Source organism: Leuresthes tenuis, unplaced genomic scaffold (assembly GCF_036924035.1).
Source record: "Leuresthes tenuis unplaced genomic scaffold, fLeuTen1.0.hap1 SCAF_10, whole genome shotgun sequence".
In the NCBI taxonomy this organism is placed as follows: Eukaryota; Metazoa; Chordata; class Actinopteri; order Atheriniformes; family Atherinopsidae; genus Leuresthes; species Leuresthes tenuis.
The window spans coordinates 17,783,455-17,805,098 of NW_027325364.1; the positions used below are offsets into that span (position 1 = coordinate 17,783,455).

Below are 21,644 nucleotides of genomic sequence, written 5' to 3' on the forward strand. Positions count from 1 at the left end.
CATGCTCCGTTATGTTCAAACGCTTAGTAAGAGGGGAAAAGGCAGTTTTCTGACTCCTTCTGCTCGACGGCATTCTAACTTAGAAAAGAAAATGCACACGGGATGATATACACGGTAAAAGTCCTCTTCACCACAATTCACTGAAGAAAAACACCAATAATCTAAAATAAGAAGGAAAATGTTTCAACGTTTATTCCAGTCACTTCAAACATGTAAATGAGAGACTCCGCTTTCGGTGCCTCTTAAGAATCAGCATTGGTGTCAATAAGAAACTTTATTTGCCAGTACAAACATAAGATTATTCAGACAACACATCATTAATACAGGGAAGGAAATCTCAGCATTTTCTCCACCCTGTCGACCTCAGTGTGTATTTTCAAGAGGTTTAATAAAAGCACCTTCTGCACAGCACCCAGTTCTAGTTCCCGTCTTTCTCTTCCTTTTTCTGTTGAGTCTATGAATTCAGGCCAAGCGAGATAGACGTCGCCAAGACTCGACTGGTGTACTGCTGCTAGGGAGGCATCCGCTTTTGTCCTGTGACGTGGTCTTTTCATTTCACGGCTCCATCATTTCCTCCTCCACACTCTTTCCACTGGTTTCGACATACCTTTCTTGGACCCCGAGAGTACTAGAGGGTCAAATGTTAAGGAAAACACGCTAAAACCTTCCCATGTTCTGTGTATGTTGTCAGATTCAGGTTAGCTTTTGACATAATCAGGGGTATTACTGAGTCTCAAAGTGCCTTTAGGTTTGATCTTAAACCGGATGAGTCACAGTGAGTCACCGCAGTGATTAGGAAAGGATACGAGTTGAACTGGAAGTCTGCCCCCACAGCAGCTGACATCATAGCTTGCAGATTCCTCTCCTCCAGGTCTCCAAAGCAGTAGCCATTGGCCTTGTCCACAGCGCGTAAGACCTGAATCATGCTCTCTTTGTCCTGGAGAGAGCAAAGAACAGCATGTGATCTGGGGATTTCCCTGGAGAAATTCAAAGAAACTAACCACTGCCTAAGTATTTACTGTAAGAAAGAAAAAAAGTAAAACTCTCACCGAAACCTTGATAATATGCTGTTTAAAGACATTTTCGTTTCTGGTTTCTGGAGTTACGACAGCGGTATGCGGAGTCAATATCTGTAGGGCTTTCACAAGTCTGCCTTTATCGAGTGTGTTTAGCCGCCGTGCAGATTTACAGCACGAGGAGGCCTTCTGAGTTTCTGAAACCTTGAAAATGTGGTAACAGCTTCCTCAGCCTTGTGTTTTGTTGAGCAAAGTTTGGCTTGGCGAGATAAGCAACAGATGCACTCAAAGCCACAAAACCCCAAAACTTCACTGACACAAAGTTTTTGTGTTTTTTTTCCCTCTCTATCAGGGTCAAAGGTGGGTTTTTTTTTTTGCTTTTCACACTGGCTGCGTATATAAGTGTATGAGTTAACCAAGGTAACAAGTGGCTGTTATCTCGGGGGGAGCAGAAAGTAGAAATGCATCAGGATTTTCACCATGTTAGAACAAGAGACGATCTGCATTTTGTAGTCCCATTTTCAGAGCCGGCACATGGTCTAAACTTCTGTTTCTGGACGCATACGGGATCAAATCCCTCTTCATCTAGAGGCAACTTTCACCAAGCTAGTCACAGAAAACTGGTCCGATCCTCAGTTCCAAAACCGAGAAGGGATTTGTGACTGGTCTGTTCAAACAATGAAATATGACTTGGGATTTCTCAGAGGGGCTGAAGTGAATTAGTTTAGGACGCTCAGATGACTTCTACTCAGTTTGGATGCCACGCAACTATTGTACAACCCATGCAGAGTAATGTAATAAAAGGAATTATTTGTGCACACGCAGTGTCTTTGAGCAAACTCGGATCATTCCAACAGCAGGATAAATCTGAGATGAGCTGCGAATATAGCGAACAGACAATAAAAACAAACGCGTCTTTTAACTGCAAGATTGGCCTTCAATCAAAGCTCAACATAGGTTTTAATAGGCATGCTGCAATAGGAGCTTACTAACCGCGGTACACACAACTCGCACCCAAAGAGCCTGAACAGAGTAGTTCAAACATCTCCACGGCACATGTTAACTGTTCTTCTGGCTCCCTACAGCACAAGTATGTTCAAGCTAACTAACTTGAACCATCTGCACAGAAAAATACTCACCGCCGCCATTTTAACTGTGTCACTCGTGCAGTTTCTTTAAATTTGTTTGTCCAGTCAACTTAACCACATTGTAATTCCTTGGACCTGAAACAGTTTTGTAAGGTTGCCCTGACACTGACTCCCTGGGCTTTGGGTCTCGTGTCGATACAGAGCAAAGCCGCCGTACCAGTATAAAATGAATAAGCACGATTCATAATTGTGAGCAAAAAGAAAAACACCATTTTACGTGTGAGGCAACGTACGATTCTACTTTCACGCCGTTTGCTTAACGGTGGAAAATGTATAACAAGTGAAAACGTGCAGCTTAAAGGGGATTTACCCTGTTGCTAATTATTTGATGAAAATAGTCATTTGGCACTAGCGACTAGGCAAGAAGCACATAAACCTTTACCTGGAACCTGGAAAAAAAAAAAAAGGTAAACCATTCAAATTCTGCTACAAAACAACACATGCAAGTACTATCAAGTGAAAACTGTCCAGATGCCCAGAGCAGCCCTAGACATTAGCTCCTATGGAGTAGAATGAACCGCAAGGACCACATTGAGCCCGTGAGGTTAATTTTTTTGCCACACGCAGATGAAATGATTTAAAAAAGGACAAAACTGCAGTGATACCTGTACATTGAGAGGCACAAAGGAGACGAGGCTGTAATCCTGTATGACTTCTGCCAGCTTTTCGTTTAGACGGTGGAATTTTTTAAAGAAGGGGTCTGCGGCCAAGTGATCGAGAAGATAGGTCAGGTCCATCACCTCTGTGTAGAAGTCCAGGTTGAAGGCTGTACGAGTAGAGACAGCAAAGAGCGTCAGCGCCGTGGATGAAGAATTGAACTCGGTGGAGGGACGGCTAAGAGCCCTTCACTTACCAAGTTTGCCGTACTGCTCAATCAAGTCCATCTTGGAGAGGATGTTGACGTGGGGAAGCTCCACATGCAGCATGGTGGAGAGGGAGGTGCACAGCACGGAGATGAACTTGGCAGGGTCAGCGCAGTAATGAGAGTCCACGAGGTGCACTGCAGTCAGCTAAAAGAAAGAAAAAAAGAAAAAAAAGGGGGAGAGGCAGAATAATTACACCTAAATGCAGTCTGAAGGGAAACTTTATTGTGTTAATTCAGTGCATAATAATGATTGTGTGGTGAGGTTTGAGTTTCAGGGGGCTCAGGGGATGTTAGATTAATAACATCTACCGATGGCTCACCCTGAAATTCCACTTGGCCAACTGTGAGAAAACATTCTTTACTGAACTCTGGTGAGTGTAGAGCTCAACCTGTCCTGGACAGTCAAACAGGAAGTAACAGTCACTGTGCGCTTTCAGCTTATTCTCCAACCAGTCCAGATTAGCCTCCACATACTCCATGCAGTAAAGAAGCCCGCCGTTGGGCCCTAGCTTCAAGCTGTCCATCACATCGTTCAGGGTGACCAGCTCCGAGATGTCCACTCCACAGGAGTATGGTATTCCTTCGTTGGCTGGGTCCATATTCACCACAATCACCTTGCGCCCGAGGCTGGTCAAGAACTCCTGCATTCCTTGGCAGTAAGTGGTCTTACCTGAGCCCGGGGGTCCGATAACCACCTGACCGAAGCACAGAGAGGGTTTTCCTCCTCTCTGAGTGGACATGGTTCTGGAAGTCCAAAGAAAGGGGGTGCAGAAACTTCACGTCGGAAGGGATCAGGGTGTCAGAGGGGCCACATGCGATACCATGCAGAATGTCAGCATCCAGCTGTGGTGCTACCTGGCAGGGTCACACTCTCTAATAGTAGTCTGAATAAAGCAGGAGTTCAGCTTCCTGAGATTATCGGACAAATCAAAAACGCAGAAGCAATAAATCTTTGCCGTGTCAACACTCATGGAAGTTGGACAGCTTCATAAATTAAGTGTTATAAAGCTTGGACGTGCCGAAAGAGAGGTTGAATTTGACCTAAATAAACTTTTCTGAGATATAACAGTGGGCTCGTATAAAAAACTAAAAATAAACATAATACTGATGGAAAATTACCGCACGTCGACTCAAAGTTAGCATGCGTACAGCAGCTGCTAACAAACAAGCGAAGGTAGCAGATGCACTTCCGGGTTACGCGATCTGCCTGTCACAATAAACGTTGCTCCGTTATGTTCAATGAGCCCCAAAGGAAACTCTGGACTTCTGGTTTAATAATAATAATACTACAATACTTTATGCAACCCCACTTTAGCTCATGCTTAACATTCTTACATCGTTAAGATATGTGTTCACGAATTCTTGCAAAACTTTAAGTTTCATACAGGAACCAAAATCTCACAGAACGAGTTAAAGTAAATACAATCAGACATGGACAGATGTAGAGAAATTTTAATAAAATACAATAAACAAATAGTTAACAGCTGAGTATTTGATATCTAACACTGAATTAAAGTCATCTTCGTGGGCCAATGCTGCCACCTGGTTGCCACCCTCTGTACTTCATGCTGGTGTTTGGTTGGCGTCTCAGTAAGGTGTCGCCTCCATCTATGTCTTTGGGCTCATCGTACACCGTCGTTATAACCCAGTCTTTTCTGGCCTTTTTTACAGGATGCAAAAACAGTTTTTCTCCATGATATCTGTAAAAAAAAAACAAAAAAAAAAACATTAGCCTTCTGCCCATTCTCTCGCACCACAAGACATACAATTATATTCTATATGAAATAATTAGCCAGTCCTGTTGTAATGTTCACACTCACCCAAAGCCTCTTTTGCAGTGGGGATGTTGACCTTCATTCTCAAGTGCTTCAGAAATCCCAACCTGGCTGTTTCCCAGTCCTTCACCGTCTCTCCAGCCTTGCTTCTCCATCAAACGTCGGCCAAAACCCTAATCCAGGAAAAAAAAAAAAAAGAAAAAGTTCCAGACCTAACAGAACAAAAGATTACAACCCTAAACACGCTTAAGACAACTTCCTCACCTTAGTGAACTTCTCGAAGCTGCCAATCTCCTGATTGTGTCCCGATCCATCTTCGACACCTTCCCTCAGCCTCGTTTCATACCGCATTCTGACATAGTCTCGAGCGTCCATGTCACCTCCATCTGTGAGAAGAAAGACCGGTGGAAATAAATCTGACTTTCCAAGTATAACACATGGTTTAACTATCTTACTTAAGTGGTGTAATCAAAGCTGATGAACAAGCCTCAGGTACCTTTATCGTAGTAAACACTCATATCGACATCCCAGTCATCTGCCGTTTGCTCATCAAAATCTACGAAAAAACAGCAGACAGAAACATAAACATAGCTAATATTTCACAGAGACAACACACAGGTATGATTAGTGGGTTATTTTTGTTTTGATTTCTTTTTTTCATACCTCCCTCTTCCTCCTGCCAGAACTGAGCGTCAGTGTAGAACACCAGACCCGAACCCCCTTTTTCCCACTTCAACTCTATCTCCTCCTCAAAAAGCCTCTCTTTGCTTCGCTCCTGGCTTGTGACATCATCGTGCAAGGCTTCGTGGCGTTCCCACTCCTCACAGCAGTCATCGTCCTGCAACCAACCACACGGACAGACGATAAAACCACAATGAAGGAATAACTGTTCGTCCACAGCACTCCAGCCACCACAGTTTTTGACAAACAGACAGGAACCGATGGACCTTACAGTGACTCAAACTCACATCGTCAGCATTTGACTCTACATCCTCCTCTTCCTCTTTTTCCTGCGTCTCATCAGCTCCTGTCGTTTCTTTGCGATCAGCCAGCGGCCTTGGCTTTGACGATGGAGCTGTCCACGTGCCCGGTCCCGATATTTCATGTCCAGCGGCTGTTACGACGGTCTCCTCTGTGGCTGGAAGGGTGCGTGTGTCACGGTACTGGAAGGGGACGTTTCCATAACGACGGCTGGAGCTGGTCTTCGGGAAAGTTAGGCCCAACTTCCGAATGAGGCGTGGAGGCAGGCGGCAGGACTGGATAAGCTGGAGGAACACTTTCACCGGTGTGCCCACATTTCCGTTCTGCATCAGAACAGGTGGATTCAGCTCAGGTAAGCTTCTGAGGTCAGCCTCTGTGAAGCGCTCGGTGAGGGAAACACGGTGCCGCTGCTCATATTTGGTTTTATATGGGAAAGCGCCATCATCTGAGAGAATAAAAAGGACAACAATTATATACAGTGATAACACATTATAAAGTCACTTTACAAAAGACAACTGTAACTCTATCCTACGGCTCCTACAGTTTGTAGAACAGACTTCAGGTTCTTATTCTGTTGATGTTGTGTTATCTTTATGTTATATATGTTAGCTAACATTCTATAAGGAATAATAAGGAACCCTGTAGAGCCGCAAGTTGTCATATTGTTGCCAGGCGGAGTAACACTCCCGTTCATCTGTAAAATCGTAGGCAGCCCCCTTATTATGCCACAAATAGAGCGTGACACTTTACCTTCGTCTTGTGAAACTTTTATTCTTCTGACAACGCAGCGTCTGGCCAGCCAGCTTCCTTTCGAGTCGATCCAGTGATTGCCCGCATACATCTTTATGAACCTGTCGGCGTCTTTGGCGTGAACCGACACGATGCAACAGCACGACCTCACCGCCTGCTTTGACTCAGAGCCGTTCTTTGTCGACGCGTCGGGTTCCGGGGATTTGGAGCTGCCCTCTTCGCCGTCTCCACACACGGCGGGTTCAGGCCCCGCGGACTCTCTGAGAACCTCAGGTCGATGTCGGTAGTGAAAACACTGAAAACCGCCGCTCTCTATGAACTGGCTGAAGTAATTTCTCAGGTTCGCCGAGCGGAAGGCAACGGGAATGTTACTAATAGCAAGATACACGGCACTGTTAGCTTCGCTGTCCGCCATGATTGTTTATGTTGTCTAATATCAGACGTCATCGGAACAAAATTCAGCCACAACGTCACATCCGCTTCCTGAGCGTCACGACACCCTGTATTATCATTATTATTATTATTACTATCGTAAATAATCAGCAAGTAATTTCCCTGGAAAGAGTGTAAGTTACGTTACGAAATCCAGAATTAGCTAATTTTATATTATGCTCTTCTTCTTCATCGGATACTCCATGTAGCCTCGGTATTAAAAAACAAATATAATAAACTCCTTTTTACGTTCCATAAGGTCGAGAATGGTCCATTGCTACTGTATTCAAAGATCCATTGTACATGTTAATTTAAAATAATTATCTTCACATTCATGATGTGGAGATTAAACAGTCAATGGCCGTTATACTTCACTTATAACTCGAACAAGACAAATGACAAAATGTCAGGTCTTTCACGATAACTTTTCAAATCCTTCTAAATATAGTAGTATTTTGCCTGTATTTTTCATATGGGAATATGTTAAATATACTCAGTCAGAGTTCATTAACCCAGTGACTAACGCCAGCTGTGGCCTTCACCTCACCTTTTATCTTTCTATTTTGTTGTTAATAGGCAGTAAAACTGAACTCGTCTGGACCCTGACATCATTGTACACATATCACCCACATTATTATGGGTTAGTCATAGTCATTAATGGTTTAAAAAAAAAAGTCATACTTATCATCAAGCCGGGGATTTTTTTTCTTTTAGGATAGAAAAAAAATTGAGAAAATGTTTGTTGAAATTCAAATGAACTTGTCAAACGTATTATACAGAGTTATGCAGTATTGCTTTTATGTCCATAATCTCACAGAAGTAGGTGTAATCTTAATTTTTAACAGCCTTTCAAGGGCAAAATAAGAACCCTGTCTTATAATAGCAACATGTAAGAATGCTCTGCTATATAAGCATGTACACCATGCTTTACATCACTAATCTCCACTAAACTCGTGCTCATAAAATACTGAGAGAGAGAAAAGAAAAACAAAATATGTATGATAAGTGAAATAATCTTAATGATTTGTTATCTTGGAAGAGGAGAAATCTCTTCAAAGGCAAGAGTATTATCATTGCTATCATGGATCACTGCATTTGAGTTTTTGGTTTTTGGAAATTTAATATAAAAAAGTAAAGCTTTAAGGTGAAACCCAAAGTCTCATATATCACTGCCATTCTATCAAAAACGTGTCCCTTCATCAGCTAACAATTAGTTGGTTGGAGATGCAGTAAAATATGGTCTGACACACCAAAATGAGGATGTAGAAGAAATCTGTATTTGTTGACAAACCGGTGAAAATGACATAAAACTATAATTTTTAATACAACGTTCCTTTTTCTTTTGTTTGTTTTTGTTGTATTCACTCACCGTATATATTTCAAAGTAGCCTGACCCATCAGATACATAAGGAGTATGCATACCTGAAAGGGACTACAATGTTTAATCCAGGTATGTATTGATACACACAAACGCTTATAAAATTCTAAGAGTTTGATTTCCAGGATAACAATTTGATCCCTATGTGGATGACCTTTTTAAAATGGAGCCAGGCAAACATCCACAGTATTAGCAGCGCAAATAAGGTTAAGAGTCGCGCTCCTGACGTGATGTCCATCACGCTCATGCATGTGGCTGCACTGTGAGTTCAGTGACCCAGTGGGAATACTGTAACAGTCGGGAAGTAAAGTCAACAGAAGCCAGCCTCTGGTGGAAGCTTTGGAAGAACAGCAGACTGAGTTTCTGATGGTGTGGGTTTCAATTATGTAATTCTACATCAAATTATCCAATAATCTATGAGATTAATTTTTATAGTCACATCTAAATGACTGCATTATTCTGTTCAAGTTTGCATGCATCTCAAACTGTGGAATTACAAACAAGAAGACTTTGCTGTTCTTCAAATGTCAAGCATTATGTCATGTTTAACCCGAGAGTGGACAATTTGGCTTCATTGATCCCAGGATCCTGCCGTTGTTCCATTTAAGGAATGAAGGACAGTTCATCTTTACTGTCCGAACAGAGATAAGCGTCTGTCCTCCGTACATGTCTCTGCCTGCTCCTAACCTCCATAAACACAGGCCTTATCACAGGCATTTACAGCTATCATCATGCTTCATGAAGCCTGAGGGCTGCTGAGTGCATTGTAGGCCACTGTGCTGAGAGGCTCACATTTTTTTGATGGTAATGTGTCATATTGTGTTTTGCAGTCTTGTGTGAATTATCCTCAGTGGACATCGTGTCTAGTATGACTGATCACGCTGTATCATAATGAGGTTACTCATACTGAGAGTTGGAAAAATGAGGCTATAAAACATTTTCCGTACAAGTCTTTCAAGGAATAAGTAAAGAGAATGATGAGGTAAAACAAACATTCAGTGACTGGTGCTGCCAGTTGTGTCTGGCTTCTAATCTCTTTATTGCAGTCATCTACTTCATGACTGACCTTGACTCCACAGTTTGATGGTTCACATCTTCCATTCTGTGACACTTTAAAGCTTTCTGGCAGGTGTCGCACTTAAAATAAAGACTACTACGTTAAACTTTGTGTCTCCTGTGACTTTAGATATATATGGATATTTTTTGCTGGGGTTAGTGTTATTAGCTCATCATTCCGCCGTTTTGTTTATGTGTGAGAGTAATAAAGTAATTTGCTTATCAGTCTCAAACGACGGTGCCAGGCACTGAGAAGATAACAAATTGGGATGGTGGAACATTGTACCAACTGTTACAGGCACCATGAACTGAACTTCTAAGCTTTTGTTGGCCCGTTTTGATTGTTTCAGAACAAAAACACCTATCACCTGAAGTCCGTCTGAGACATAGCAGAACCTGCTCCACTCACAGCGATCAATCAGTCACATTACATAACTCTAGAAGCTGACGGTCTTGTCAGAGGTTTTTTGGCCAACATCACATCCGATGCTTTTCTTTCCCAAGGACGGTGCCGTGGAGGCTGCCTCACAAGCAGCAGAAATGACAGCTTCCTTAATAAATATAGCCTCCACCCTGTTTTTGGTGAGTCAGTAGATGCTCTGTGCACAGTTATATCGTGGCAACGAGTCAGACAAACGGAGCACAGCCCTGTCTACAGACAAGAACACGGGCTGTTTCTGGTCCTTTCTGGCCAAGAAAGTTACAGATCAGTACTGTCACCTGGCAGGTAATTTGCTAACTTAAAGACATCCCACCAAAGACCGTGCATTTATGGAAATGGCATGTATGTTGGTCCGATTTTAGTAACCAAAGAGAACCATTTTGCCTTTGACGCAGCAATTGTAAGTTTCACAGAGAATCACTTAATCAGTGTTGATAAGCAAGCCCTGTTCAAATAATCTTTGAGAGTTGAACTTACTGTTTGTACGTGTGCCAAAACAAGTAAAGCTCTTTTTTCTTTTTTTTTTCTTTTTAATAGATGAGAAATACAGATATGTTGTGAGCCACAACTGTTTCTTTTGCAAACTTAAATACTGTTTTGACTGAGATTCACAGATGGCTCCTTTGTGAATTTCTTTGGATAAAAGCGTCTTTAACATGATGATACGCGAATGTAAGAATCGAGCCAAATTGATTGTTCAATCCCTTTCATTCCAGATGCTTATAACCTCTGCGCTACCTGATGTACATCCAGTCGAATTCGGGGCAAACCTTTGAAAGCTGATGAACAGAAACATGCATCGGTCACATTTCCATGGCCTGGTTTGAAGCGAATAAACTGGGATGGTTAGTGTAATCATAAGATGGCAGCCAAGTCATCAGCTTTATTGTGTTTGACTGTAATAAATGGATTAATGGTCACCAACAAGCATTGGTTGCCTTGGCCTAATAAGAGAGAAACATTTTTAATAGGGCATACAGTGATCATTCTTCAATGTCAGGAGGTATTGGCTTTATTTAAAGTTTAGAGGAGGAAACAAAATGATTGTTAATTCAGCGTGTCATGGAAATGAAAAGTTGCTGTTTCATAAATGATTTGCAAAAGGTTGTTTGTACCTCCCATTCCGCCTGTAAATTCCTTTTTCTTAAAAAAAAAGGGAAAAATCAACTTAATCGAGTGTACAAATAAGCCTTTTATTTAATTTTCTGTCATGAAGCTTTCTCGTGTAATAAAAGAAAAAAAACCTGAACAAAACTTAACTGATGAAATCAATAACACGCTGCACATCCTCTCCTTCCAACGTAGTTACTCACTCAGAATGTTACACATAGGCTCTTAGAGAGGAAATAAATGGTCTCTGCTGTTGAGTTAAAGAATCTGAAGGCAGAACGTTGATATTTATTTGGGGTGTGACGTGTGCCTTTGTAAAACTGTTTTACACCTTTGCTTTTTCTTTGTGCGTGGACTGCTGCACACATTTGTGGCTACTCATAATTACCTTTAGCTTATCTTTTTATTTCTAGGGCATTTAATAGACATTTGGGACCATTCTGACTCCAATTTTCCTCCACACAGCTGCTTTACATTTTATCAACAACTAATGGATGACCCGTTATGAAACTCACTCCCTCACTCCCTCACTCACTCCCTCACTCCCTCACTCACTCACTCACTCACTCACTCACTCACTCACTCACTCACTCACTCACTCACTCACTCACTCACGGCTGCTCAGGAATATTTGTAATAATCTAAACTTAACTTCAACTTAGCTTACAGGAGGTTTTTGGGACAGACAGGAATCAGTTGAAAGTTTCTTCATCCCTCTGTCGCTCTCCACAATCGTGAAGTTTGTTTCCTTTTATCCATATTCATTTGAGCTTGTTAGTATTTTTGTTTAGCTCCTGTTAGCATTTAGCTTGGCACAGTTGCTGCGAACCACAGCCCACGTTACAAATATCCACGAATCATACTTCCAAAATTCCACTATTGCTTCTAGAGTAGTTACATTTATTCACTTTTATATGTCATGAGGAGTTAACCCAGGGGTCAATGCCCTTGCTGTGCCCTGGCCTTCTTCCAGCTCTACAGGTGTGAGCTGGCGGGTGCAGGGACACAGTGTGGGGCTGATTACCTCTGCAGTCCTTGGTAGCTTGGTACTGCCTGGGTTAATGACACCGGCTACAAGATAAGGCCCATCCCTCTAGATATCCATGCGTTACTCCAGCAGCTACTTTTCATTGAGAAAAGCTTATCGGTTTCCCAGGGTTATTCCAGCAGTCACCTGGCAGAGCTCAGAGTTGTTTTTCACATAGAGTATATTGACATTTCAAGGTCCTCTTAGTGGGAGGGGTTGGCCTTATAAATATAGGGAGATGAGAGGAAGCAGCACCAGTCAGCCTCATAAAGAGCCCATCCTGTGAGAGGACACGCGTTTAACTAGAGACAGTCTTACTCAGAAAAGATGGATAACAGATGTAGTTGTTCGTCTAACAGCGATAGGCTTTTAAATCCTATCCTCTACAACATCCTAAGCCAAATGGATAGCAGCAGGCCAAGCCAAGACCACTTCAGCTACAGTTCTGTTCCTCACAGATGCAACTGTGAGGTGCGACGGACAGTGTGCTTGAAAAGGCCATCCGAGACCTACAAAGAGGCTTCAGCGGTCCTGGTTAAAACCATCCATTTCATGAAGAACTTACCTGCTTTTAACCAGCTGCCTCCAAGTGACCAGTGTGCACTTCTGAAAAGCTGCTGGGCACCACTCTTCATTTTAGGTCTGGCTCAGGAGCATGTGGACTTTGAGGTGACAGACGTCCCTGCTGACAGCATGCTGAAAAAGATTCTCCTGAACCGCCAGGAGAGCCCTGAGATTGAAAGGGAGCAGCCCACCATGGCAGGTGTCAGCAAGCTCAAGTCTTGCCTCAAAAAGTTTTGGAGTTTGGATTTGAGCCCTAAGGAGTATGCATACCTGAAAGGGACTACGATATTTAATCCAGGTATGTATTCACTGGATTAAAGCTGTTTTTGTGAAAAGAAATTTACTTAACTGAAAAGATGCTGTGCAAAAATGCGTACATGCAGGCATCTAACCCTGCTTTCTTTTTTTTTTTTTTACCCTCGACAGATGTGCCAGATTTGAAAGCAAGCTTGTTTATTGAGGGCTTGCAGCAGGAAGCTCAGCACGCCCTGAGCGAGGTGGTCCAGCTCCTTCACCCGGGAAACCAGGAGCGCTTTGCTCGAATCCTCCTCACAGCCTCAATGCTGCAGGGCATCACACCCAGCCTCATCACTGAACTGTTCTTCCGGCCCGTGATAGGCCAGGCTAACCTGCTGGAGCTGCTGATCGACATGCTCTTCGGCAGATAGGATCGGTGGACCTCATGTCAAACTTCTTTGAGTGATGATGCTTTTCATGACACCCGTGCAGTGTCCTGTCATGAAATGAAGAGATGCCTGACAGTAGGTCGATGTAAAGCCCACAAAAACTGTTATTTGCTGAGCACGGGATTATAAGTTTTCTTACATTTACACTGAAGCTGAGGTCACTTTAGCAGATTTCCTCCACTGAATTGGAAATAGTTGGCTTTCCACATGAGGGCAGACTGTGCTTTACTGTCACTATACTTGATATTATGTGAAAGATGTTTTCTGTTTTTCATTGATGTAAATAGGTGTTGTTTTCATTTACAGAAAACATCAAATAAATATATTTTTGTACATGGGAGTAATGGAGAAGTTTAGCCTCAGACTCAGTGTTGTGAACACCCTCAACAACCCTAAAGCTCATTTGACAGATCCTTCATTCCTGACACGTTGTGCTCAACAATGGTTCAACCAAATCTTTCAAAAATTCTAGAAAATTCCAATGTGTCAAAGAACTGGATGCCTTGAAAAAAAAAGTAGGACTTCTGCTATTTTCTCATATCTAGAATTTTCCTTCGTCTTGAAACAAATCATACGGATGATATGACATATCTGGGAGAAAGCTATAAGGCAACAAAATAACATCTAAGGTGAGGACTGAACCCTAAACTAGTAAGCAGCAGTACGTCATAGTTAGTATTGCATATCTGTTCATCGTATCATCATGACATGGCCAAAATGGCACAGTCAGATATTACAAATGCATCTCAGTGTCATGTGATCCTGGTTAGTGTAATTTTCCTCAGACTGAAGACTGACAAAATCAGGCAGGCCTCGCATCAAGAAAAATGGTGCCTTGACATTCTTGAAATTCAGATCAGAGAGATGTTTTAATACGACCGCAAATTTTGAAGCATCACAGTCATGTTTTTGGTTTTTTTTACAATTATGCTTTGTCTCCCTCTCATGGAAAATAGTGGAAGTCAAACATTTACTCAACAGCCAGATTTTTACATAAGAAGTTGTCTAAGATTTGATTTTTTTTACCAAGTCATTTAAAAAAATAAATAAATAAAGCATTCAGCAACAGGAAAGCCAAGCAGGAAGTGATCACACTTTCTGACACATAGAAGAAAATAGAAATATAGTAAACCATAAAAAAATCCAAGCGATTAGTGTGCTATTATTTATATGGGACAGGCCCTGCTTATTCATCCACCTCTGTGGTGTGTTTGTTGTGAAACTGAGCCCTTGCAATACACCTTGTACAGGTAAAACAGGAATGTGGTGGCGGGGGCAGTGAGAAATGGGGTTACACAGGAAACCAGCAAATTACATTGAGCAGTAACTTCGAAATCTTTTCTTCTTCCAGTGAAAATCAAATCATTTCAAGAATGTCAAGGCACCATTTTTCTTGATGCGAGGCCTGCCTGATTTTGTCACAAATCCCCAACTGAACACAAGACCAATGTAAACAGACCCTGCTGTTCTCAGTAGGTTATTACCAACTAAACATAAAAGTCTGGAAATGCATACGTTTGTTGGCTGAAGCAACAGACCTGTCACCGCAAGGAGCAACACTTACAATCCGAGGTGTTCGGTATCCTAAAGTGCACATTAATTGAGGACTGTGGCTCAGTTTGTTTGACCCAAAGCAATCACAGCAGGCTGCTTTTCTCTGCACGGCTTCTACCTTTAGCAATAAATAACAAAGACAAACCCCAGGATTTTATTTCCTTTCTGTTAGAACCAGCCAAACAAGTTCCTCCTTTTGCTGAGGGCGGAAAAAGCCTGCCTGCTTCAACGCTGACCTCGGGGAGATGAGCCTGACAACAATAATCCCAGACATAAAGAAGAAAAGTTTGCCAAAGAGAAAAACTTTGTCAATACTTCTTTATATGTGAGAATATTTGGCTGAGAAATGCAATCGACAAGTTTTACTTGCGGTCTTCACGGATTTTTGTCTTGGCGCTGGGAGCGAAAAAACAAAAGGTTGACAGAAAGCTCTGCAAGTGCAGAGCAGCATATCTTATATTCTGTGTGAGCTGCGTCGAGAAATAGGTGGAAGAAATGCTTTTGTTATGACACAGCTCCTTCCTCAAAAAAAAACACAGAAAAAAGGCACAAAGCAGAGTTTTTTTTTATTTTGTTAAAAACAGAACTTATTGTATAACCAAAAAAAAAAATAGAAAATTTTTAAAAAATGGCACAGAGTAACATTTGCTTAAGAGTATTTACATCGAAATATGGCTTAGAACAGCATAGCTTTAAGGTAAAAAAAAACAACAACAAACAAAACAATACATCGCAGGTGTCTAAAGAAACGGTAGAAGACAATAAGCTCATACACTCAGATCTTGTTTAACCAACAACAAGAAGGACGGTTATGTTTTTTTTTGTTTTTTTTTAAAACCATCAGCCTCTACATTCTGGAAACACTGCATACAAATTCATAACTAGCGTCCCTGGGTGGACGAAAACAAAAAAAAGTCCCCCCTGTTGGTCACGGATTACATAGATAAAGATATTTGAAATAAAAACAATCCTGATCATGAAAAAGAGAAGTATAACCGTCCAGGTGTAAAGGTGCTGTAACAGCAGAAATGACAGCAGAGGAGTAAAAATTGTCCATTTTGGCTACATGCTTTGCCAGTGCGGGCAGCTTCGTCTCCATGTGTCGATCTTCAAATAAGCAGAGGAGCGCCCGAGGAGTTAGTTTCAGTGTCGTGATGGTAGGCCGAATAGGCTGCGGCGGAGCTGGAGGAATATGCTTTGAGAGAGGAGAAAACATTATTTAACACCGTGAAAACTGAACAAAGCACGCCGGCAGATGTTATACTTCATCCGCAGAGGGTGAGACACAAAACAGCTGAGTTTCAAGCCACCCCGCTGATTAATTCCCAGGCTTCAGTGTGAAAGTTGTGGAAGCACAATGTGATGTACCCTCATTCAAAGGCATGTAACAGGACACCCTGTCCTTTAAACAGCCTCTTCACAGAACAGCTAGAGGAAGGAAGGGGGGGGGGGGGGGGGGGTTGCTGTACTGTAATCCATCTGTAATTCAAGTTCTTTGCTAAGATTACATAATAAATCAGGGGACATTTTGAGGCATATACTTAATGTGACTCGATCTGCTGCTTTGGAAGGTGGTGTAGCGTGAACGCTGAGCTGGAGGGGGAGAGAATGAGGCAGACGGGCGGGCAGGTGTTGGGTGGCAGAAGTGGGGAGGAGGCCTCTAATGAGCCAGGGATTGTAATGTACAGAGAAAAGGGTCGGAATGCAGGGCTTTTACGGTTTAAAGAGAGGTATGCTAGTGGAAAGTAGAGAAGAGGTGAGAAAATGCCTACAGCTGCTGTGGGCACAATGGGTCGATGAGCCCGAACCCCACACTCACACATACACACACACACACACACCGGAGCCATAATTATACCTCAGTGACCACGACAAATAAAGACCGTAGCTTCTAACGCAAAATTCAATATCATGATATCTTAATTCCTCATCTGTGCTTTGAGCGCAAACGATGGTACAAGTGGGATTGCGCTGCGTAATGGAAAATTCCCAACTCACTTTTGCCGCTGTAATGTCTCATCTTCCTCGCCAGTTCGTCCGATGGCGTCTGCTCGGACACTTTCACCTCTGGAACTGCAGCAAAGACAAAAACAACCAAACCAAAAGGCACAAGGTGAACACAAGCGGACTGGGCGCCTCAACAAACGCCAACAGGGCTCTTGCGTTAGATTAAAGATGGTCATCTCTGAGGTTTTGCAATGTTTTTGTTGACAGCGTGTACTTGTATCAGCTTGCCTCAGATTAACTGACTCCTATGAGGCCACTGCCTGCAAAACGCTACAACTGTGAGGCAAACAAAAGCAGCAGCATTCCAACAGACACCATGAGTCATTTCGGGAGGACCTAATGACATGAACGCTGCAGCCAGATGGCACTGAAAATGGCTTTCTAATTGTATAATAAACACAGAGGTTATTGGTTATAAAAGCTAATCAAAGAAGCTGACTGATAGTCTTACATTCGCTGCTCATGAAGGGGTTGGTCATGGTCTCGTTGCCGCTGTCGGGGAGAGTTCCGTCGTTCCTGCCATTGGGACGCTGCCCCGTTGATTGATGGCTCTTGTTCCTCTTGCTTTTCCGGGTGCTGATGCGGATGACCCCGTGCACCAGCTTGCACTCTGCCTCCTGCTGCTCCAGGTTGTAGTCCTGAGCGATGCTGTAGATGAGCTCACTGATCTCATTGGTCTTGCGGGAGAAAGAGGAGTCAGAGGTGCACTTGGCCAGCTGGTCAATCTGATGGAGGGCATAAAGCTCAAGCAGCTTCTTGGTGATAAGGGAGTCAATGTCTGTGCTGTCGCACTGGTCATCAAAGTCATAATAGTCATTGGATAACAGGCTGGTGTTGCTGACTGGTCGCTGGCTCTCCCCCTTAACTGGTGCACGGGTCCGTTTGGGGATGTTAACTGGATACCTTACCGTCTGACCTCCAATGCGCACATCTGGGTAGCGGAAGCTTTCGTTTTGTTGCAGCTTGGAAGGTTTAGCTGACTTGCTAGTTTCCAAAGGGATGCCACAGGTGGGGTTGCTCACAGCCAGGCCATTCGGAGGGTGAGGCTCACCGCCGGCTTTGGGAGGATGGTCTGTGGAGCTCTCGTTAACAGGCAGACACGGCTCTCGGCTGCCGTAAAACCCGCAGGTCAGCACGCAGCAGATGAGAGCCTTGCAGCCACTCCAGCCCATGGAGGCACAGGAGCCACAGGTAGGTCTGCTGCTGGGCGCGCTGTCTGCTGTCCCTGGGATAAATCCTATAGTCTCCGAGCCCCGAGCCGTGCCATTTCGTGGGTGGCTTCTGCTGCGACCATACTTGTTTTCTGAATATCGGGAGTGGTCAGTGTGGTGCTCACGTAGATGTTCGCCATGAGGATCCTTGTAGGAGTCTTGGCTGGCCGTGCTCTCCCTGGATATAGTTCGATTTTGCCGGTACTTGTCCCCCCTGGAGCTGGAGGTGTGCTGTTTGTGGTGGCGGGACGTCTGGGGAGCCCCTGTGCTGTGGCCAGGCATGCCTCAAAATGCCTGGGACCTGGAGTAGCACAGGAATGTTCAGAACTTGGTGGAAATCTTTCGTCTTTTGTTGTCACACAGACTCACAACATGAAACCCGTCAAACTTAACACAAAGCATCCAGAAAAGAAACCATGGCCTGAAATCCTGCGCATGGAAATACATCAGAGTTCACCGATTGCTGGCTTAAGTTGTATTTTTGTCTTATTTCGGGGCCTCCCTCTGGCCTATGGTACCTGTGCAGTGAAGCCCAACCACCATTCAACATTTGACCGCTTTTAGTTTTACCTGAAAACGCCCACTTACCGCATAAGAAGAAACAGTTGTGATGGCGTTCTCTCCCAGATAACTTGCTCTGCGAGCAAACCGCGGAAGTCTCACAGAGAAAACTCCTGGCGCCTCAAACTGAGAGAGAAAGGCGGATTTCGACAGCCCACAGACTTCCAGGTGTTTCGGCATCCAGCAGACAACAGACTTTGTAAACTTGAGGACGGGAGTCCGGCGCCTCGACCGAACCACACAGCGCGGCTCATTCGCGTCTCCTCTGTTAGTAAAAACTAACTCCCCTGTGTTGCAGAGTCTCACAATGTTTGGCTATTACCTGCGGCTACAGCTAATCCCAGAGCCTAACACCACCCACAGGTGAGCCGTGACGTCACACGAGGCGGATACAAATCGTGCAGAGGAAGGCGGGTACGGTGATGCCAGGGAAGGAATTAAACATCCAACCTTTGAACGTTCAACGACCAGATGTTTCAGCCAGTTGTTTCAGCTCGTGGGGGAATTACATTAGCGCAGACATTTTTGCACTGTGACAAATCTGCGACTTGCTAATTCATGCACAAAGACCGTGCTGGTGACGTCACAGGTGGGGCCAAGAGAGGCACAGAGGGGTGCACAGCTGCAAAGCCAGCAGGTGTTTCCACACAGTATCTGTCATTCTGCCCTATTTTCACTGCGCGGAGACACTTAATCACGCAAATAGTAAATGGGCTGCATGTGGAGAAAAATATGAGCGCGTGTAGCATGTTGTGCCACACTGTAGTCACAGTAAAAGAGCACAGTACCTCGAGAATTAGATTAGATAGGCAAATGATTTATTTATTTAATATTTATTTAATGCACTTTTCTTTCTATTTCACAGAAGCCATTTTGTCTACTCCTTTAAATATACTAATACAGATCACAATATAAACACTAGCAAGCACAATAGACACATACTTAGTATTATATATATATATAAAAAAAAAAAACGATATTACAATTTACAGGGTCAATGTGCATTTTTCATGTCACTGAGCTGCCATCTATGTTACTTCCAGCTGCGCGTCGTCTTGATATTTACAGGTATGATAATGATCCCAAAAAGTAAATACTAAAACCGGGATTTTCTACAACATTCCACACCCTGCTCATGTTAAATTTATAAAAACACCAAACTAATCTACAGATTATGTTTGCAGTGCCCCAACACAAAGGCACTTTTTAGTGGTTAGGTTAATAGGTTGTTACTGCAGTATATATAAACTGGATGCTCCAAACATATTAAGTATAAATTCCCTGACACAACCTAGTCAAAGCTACTCCATTTTTTGTCAATTAACTCTGCTTGATGATCCCAGGTTTCGAGGCGGGGATGCTGTCACCTATTTGGCTTGCGTTTCTGTGGGAACTTGGACAATACAGGTGTCATTTGGCAGTTGTTGTGACAGAGCTAATCCCACATCCCCTTGTGCCCTGCTGCCACCTGCTGAGAGTTGTCTCAGGCGAGGGTCCGAGTCAATCTCATAGCGGTAGTGATACCCTTCAAGAATGTCCTGACATGCATCTCTAGTGTCCACGATCCACTTCTTCATATCATTGCGATTCAGGTAGAGCACAAACAGAAATATCATGCCCACCAAGCCCAGCACCAAGCCCAGGAAGACGTAGGACGTCTGCAGGCTGAGGTCAGTCACCTCAGCGAGGCTTGGAGCAACGCAGCCAATGGCCTGGACAGTGAGACCTCGCAGCCGAGAGTTGATTAAATCCGCTGGTGAGGCACATCTGACAGCATCCACATCTATCTGAGCTCTTGATTTATTCAGCCAAGTGACAAAATCGTGGATCTCACAAGAGCAGGTGTACGGGTTATTACCGAGGAGGATTCTCACGCTGCCAAGCCTCTCCAGCTCCTGCAGAGAATCAGCTCTGAATGTCTGGATGGCGTTGTGCGTCAGGTCCAGCATCTCCAGATGGTTCATGCCAGAGAAGGTCCCGCTGTAGACGGCCATCAAAGAGTTGTTAGTGAGGAGGAGCTGCTGCAGATTGGGAACGTGGGAGAACATCCCGGGGGGCAGCAGGGCCAGGTGGTTTCCGGAGAGGTCAAGGCGGAGGAGCCCCCAGAGGCCGCCCCAGCGCAGAGCCGTGGTGAGGTCTGTCAGGGCGGTGAAGTTGTACAGCGAAGAACTCAGGTTGAGCTCCTGAAGGGGGCTGCCAGGTATGCTGAGAGCCTCTGGATGGATGAGTGCCAGCTGGTTTCCACTGAGGTCCAGGAAGCGCAGGTTGATGAGGGAAGAGAAGGTGTGGGATGCCAACTCTGTGATCCTGAGGAGATGACTAACACTGTAACACTCGCTCTCAGGCATTTCATATCATTTTCAAATGCCAAATAACAACCAGACTCACAGATATATACGTTATTTATTTATTATGTACACATCAAGAAAGTTAGTCCTATTATCCAAAATAAGGGTTAATATACATGACTGAAAAAGAGAGAAACAACACTGACATTCTCACCTGTTATTGCTTAAAATAATGTTTGTGACATTCCCCAGCTCTGTAAACGAATCAGGTCCAATTTGGTGGATATCGTTCCCTGTGATGATGATGGTCCTGGCATATCCTGGAATATCTTGTGGCACGTTGAGCAGAGCCTTTGAAACACATTTCACTGTGCGCGTGACAGCAAAACACTCGCAGCCAAAAGGACACTCCAAGCACCGGTAGGGTGCAAAAAAAAGCACTCCCAAAAACACAAGGACGGCAAAAATGCACATCTCTAAATTGCAGCCGAAATGTTCAGAAAAGAGGAAAATGTGACCTTTTGTTCTCACACACTAACACTGCAGAGGCAGCAAAGACCGCTCGTCCCAGCACTGGTCCCTCCTCATCTGCTCCACTGTGGCAATGAGGGTTCCCGTAAACTGATGGCAGTTCATATCACACAGAATCTGCTGGATGAAAAAGGTACGTGGTTCCCTTAAAGGTACAGAGGATGGTTAGCACGTCCACAGCCTGTGACCTACACCACAGTCTGCCAGGGGAGACACCAGAGAAATCCAAATATTCTCTTACAAAATCAGGTATTTTCAACCG

General features: G+C 43.7%; 5 protein-coding genes across 5 annotated transcripts; 1 reads left to right on the top strand and 4 right to left on the bottom strand.

Annotated features, from left to right (window-relative positions):
• Positions 1–177: 177 nt before the first annotated feature.
• On the bottom strand, positions 178–4,405 carry gpn2 (GPN-loop GTPase 2). Its single transcript, XM_072394572.1, has 5 exons — positions 3,350–4,405; positions 3,018–3,174; positions 2,770–2,930; positions 807–937; positions 178–628 (listed from the first exon to the last, which is right to left on the bottom strand). The coding sequence occupies exons 1-5, from the start codon at positions 3,767–3,769 to the stop codon at positions 556–558; spliced, it is 942 nt and encodes a 313-aa protein (XP_072250673.1). The 5' UTR covers positions 3,770–4,405; the 3' UTR covers positions 178–555.
• Positions 4,406–4,471: 66 nt separating this feature from the next.
• gpatch3 (G patch domain containing 3) lies at positions 4,472–6,990 on the bottom strand. Its single transcript, XM_072394573.1, has 7 exons — positions 6,536–6,990; positions 5,773–6,230; positions 5,468–5,642; positions 5,301–5,360; positions 5,069–5,190; positions 4,850–4,977; positions 4,472–4,729 (listed from the first exon to the last, which is right to left on the bottom strand). The coding sequence occupies exons 1-7, from the start codon at positions 6,948–6,950 to the stop codon at positions 4,546–4,548; spliced, it is 1,542 nt and encodes a 513-aa protein (XP_072250674.1). The 5' UTR covers positions 6,951–6,990; the 3' UTR covers positions 4,472–4,545.
• A 5,236-nt stretch (positions 6,991–12,226) lies between these two features.
• Positions 12,227–13,568, top strand: nr0b2a (nuclear receptor subfamily 0, group B, member 2a). The gene is made up of 2 exons (XM_072393311.1): positions 12,227–12,842; positions 12,971–13,568. Exons 1-2 carry the CDS (start codon positions 12,308–12,310, stop codon positions 13,210–13,212), a joined length of 777 nt encoding a protein of 258 aa, XP_072249412.1. The 5' UTR covers positions 12,227–12,307; the 3' UTR covers positions 13,213–13,568.
• Positions 13,569–15,628: 2,060 nt separating this feature from the next.
• Positions 15,629–18,929, bottom strand: kdf1a (keratinocyte differentiation factor 1a). The gene is made up of 4 exons (XM_072394574.1): positions 18,591–18,929; positions 17,243–18,303; positions 16,783–16,857; positions 15,629–15,979 (listed from the first exon to the last, which is right to left on the bottom strand). Exons 2-4 carry the CDS (start codon positions 18,282–18,284, stop codon positions 15,894–15,896), a joined length of 1,203 nt encoding a protein of 400 aa, XP_072250675.1. The 5' UTR covers positions 18,285–18,303; positions 18,591–18,929; the 3' UTR covers positions 15,629–15,893.
• Positions 18,930–19,419: 490 nt separating this feature from the next.
• On the bottom strand, positions 19,420–21,331 carry LOC140316659 (trophoblast glycoprotein-like). Its single transcript, XM_072394575.1, has 2 exons — positions 21,066–21,331; positions 19,420–20,870 (listed from the first exon to the last, which is right to left on the bottom strand). Exons 1-2 carry the CDS (start codon positions 21,323–21,325, stop codon positions 19,931–19,933), a joined length of 1,200 nt encoding a protein of 399 aa, XP_072250676.1. The 5' UTR covers positions 21,326–21,331; the 3' UTR covers positions 19,420–19,930.
• Positions 21,332–21,644: the final 313 nt, after the last annotated feature.

Coding starts and splice junctions, on each gene's coding strand:
- kdf1a (XM_072394574.1), bottom strand. CDS start 18,284: ATGCCTGGCCACAGCACAGGGGCTCCCCAGACGTCCCGCCACCACAAA. Junction 16,858..17,242: donor CCCCTTCATGAGCAGCGAAT/GTAAGACTATCA, acceptor TCTTTGCTGCAG/TTCCAGAGGTGAAAGTGTCC. Junction 15,980..16,782: donor GAGACATTACAGCGGCAAAA/GTGAGTTGGGAA, acceptor CCTCTCTCAAAG/CATATTCCTCCAGCTCCGCC.
- gpatch3 (XM_072394573.1), bottom strand. CDS start 6,950: ATGGCGGACAGCGAAGCTAACAGTGCCGTGTATCTTGCTATTAGTAAC. Junction 5,643..5,772: donor TAGAGTCAAATGCTGACGAT/GTGAGTTTGAGT, acceptor GGTTGGTTGCAG/GACGATGACTGCTGTGAGGA. Junction 4,730..4,849: donor CACTGCAAAAGAGGCTTTGG/GTGAGTGTGAAC, acceptor TTTTTTTTACAG/ATATCATGGAGAAAAACTGT.
- nr0b2a (XM_072393311.1), top strand. CDS start 12,308: ATGGATAACAGATGTAGTTGTTCGTCTAACAGCGATAGGCTTTTAAAT. Junction 12,843..12,970: donor GACTACGATATTTAATCCAG/GTATGTATTCAC, acceptor TACCCTCGACAG/ATGTGCCAGATTTGAAAGCA.
- LOC140316659 (XM_072394575.1), bottom strand. CDS start 21,325: ATGTGCATTTTTGCCGTCCTTGTGTTTTTGGGAGTGCTTTTTTTTGCA. Junction 20,871..21,065: donor ATTATTTTAAGCAATAACAG/GTGAGAATGTCA, acceptor TCATCTCCTCAG/GATCACAGAGTTGGCATCCC.
- gpn2 (XM_072394572.1), bottom strand. CDS start 3,769: ATGTCCACTCAGAGAGGAGGAAAACCCTCTCTGTGCTTCGGTCAGGTG. Junction 3,175..3,349: donor TGGCCAAGTGGAATTTCAGG/GTGAGCCATCGG, acceptor TCTTTCTTTTAG/CTGACTGCAGTGCACCTCGT. Junction 629..806: donor GCAGACTTCCAGTTCAACTC/GTATCCTTTCCT, acceptor TTGACCCTCTAG/TACTCTCGGGGTCCAAGAAA.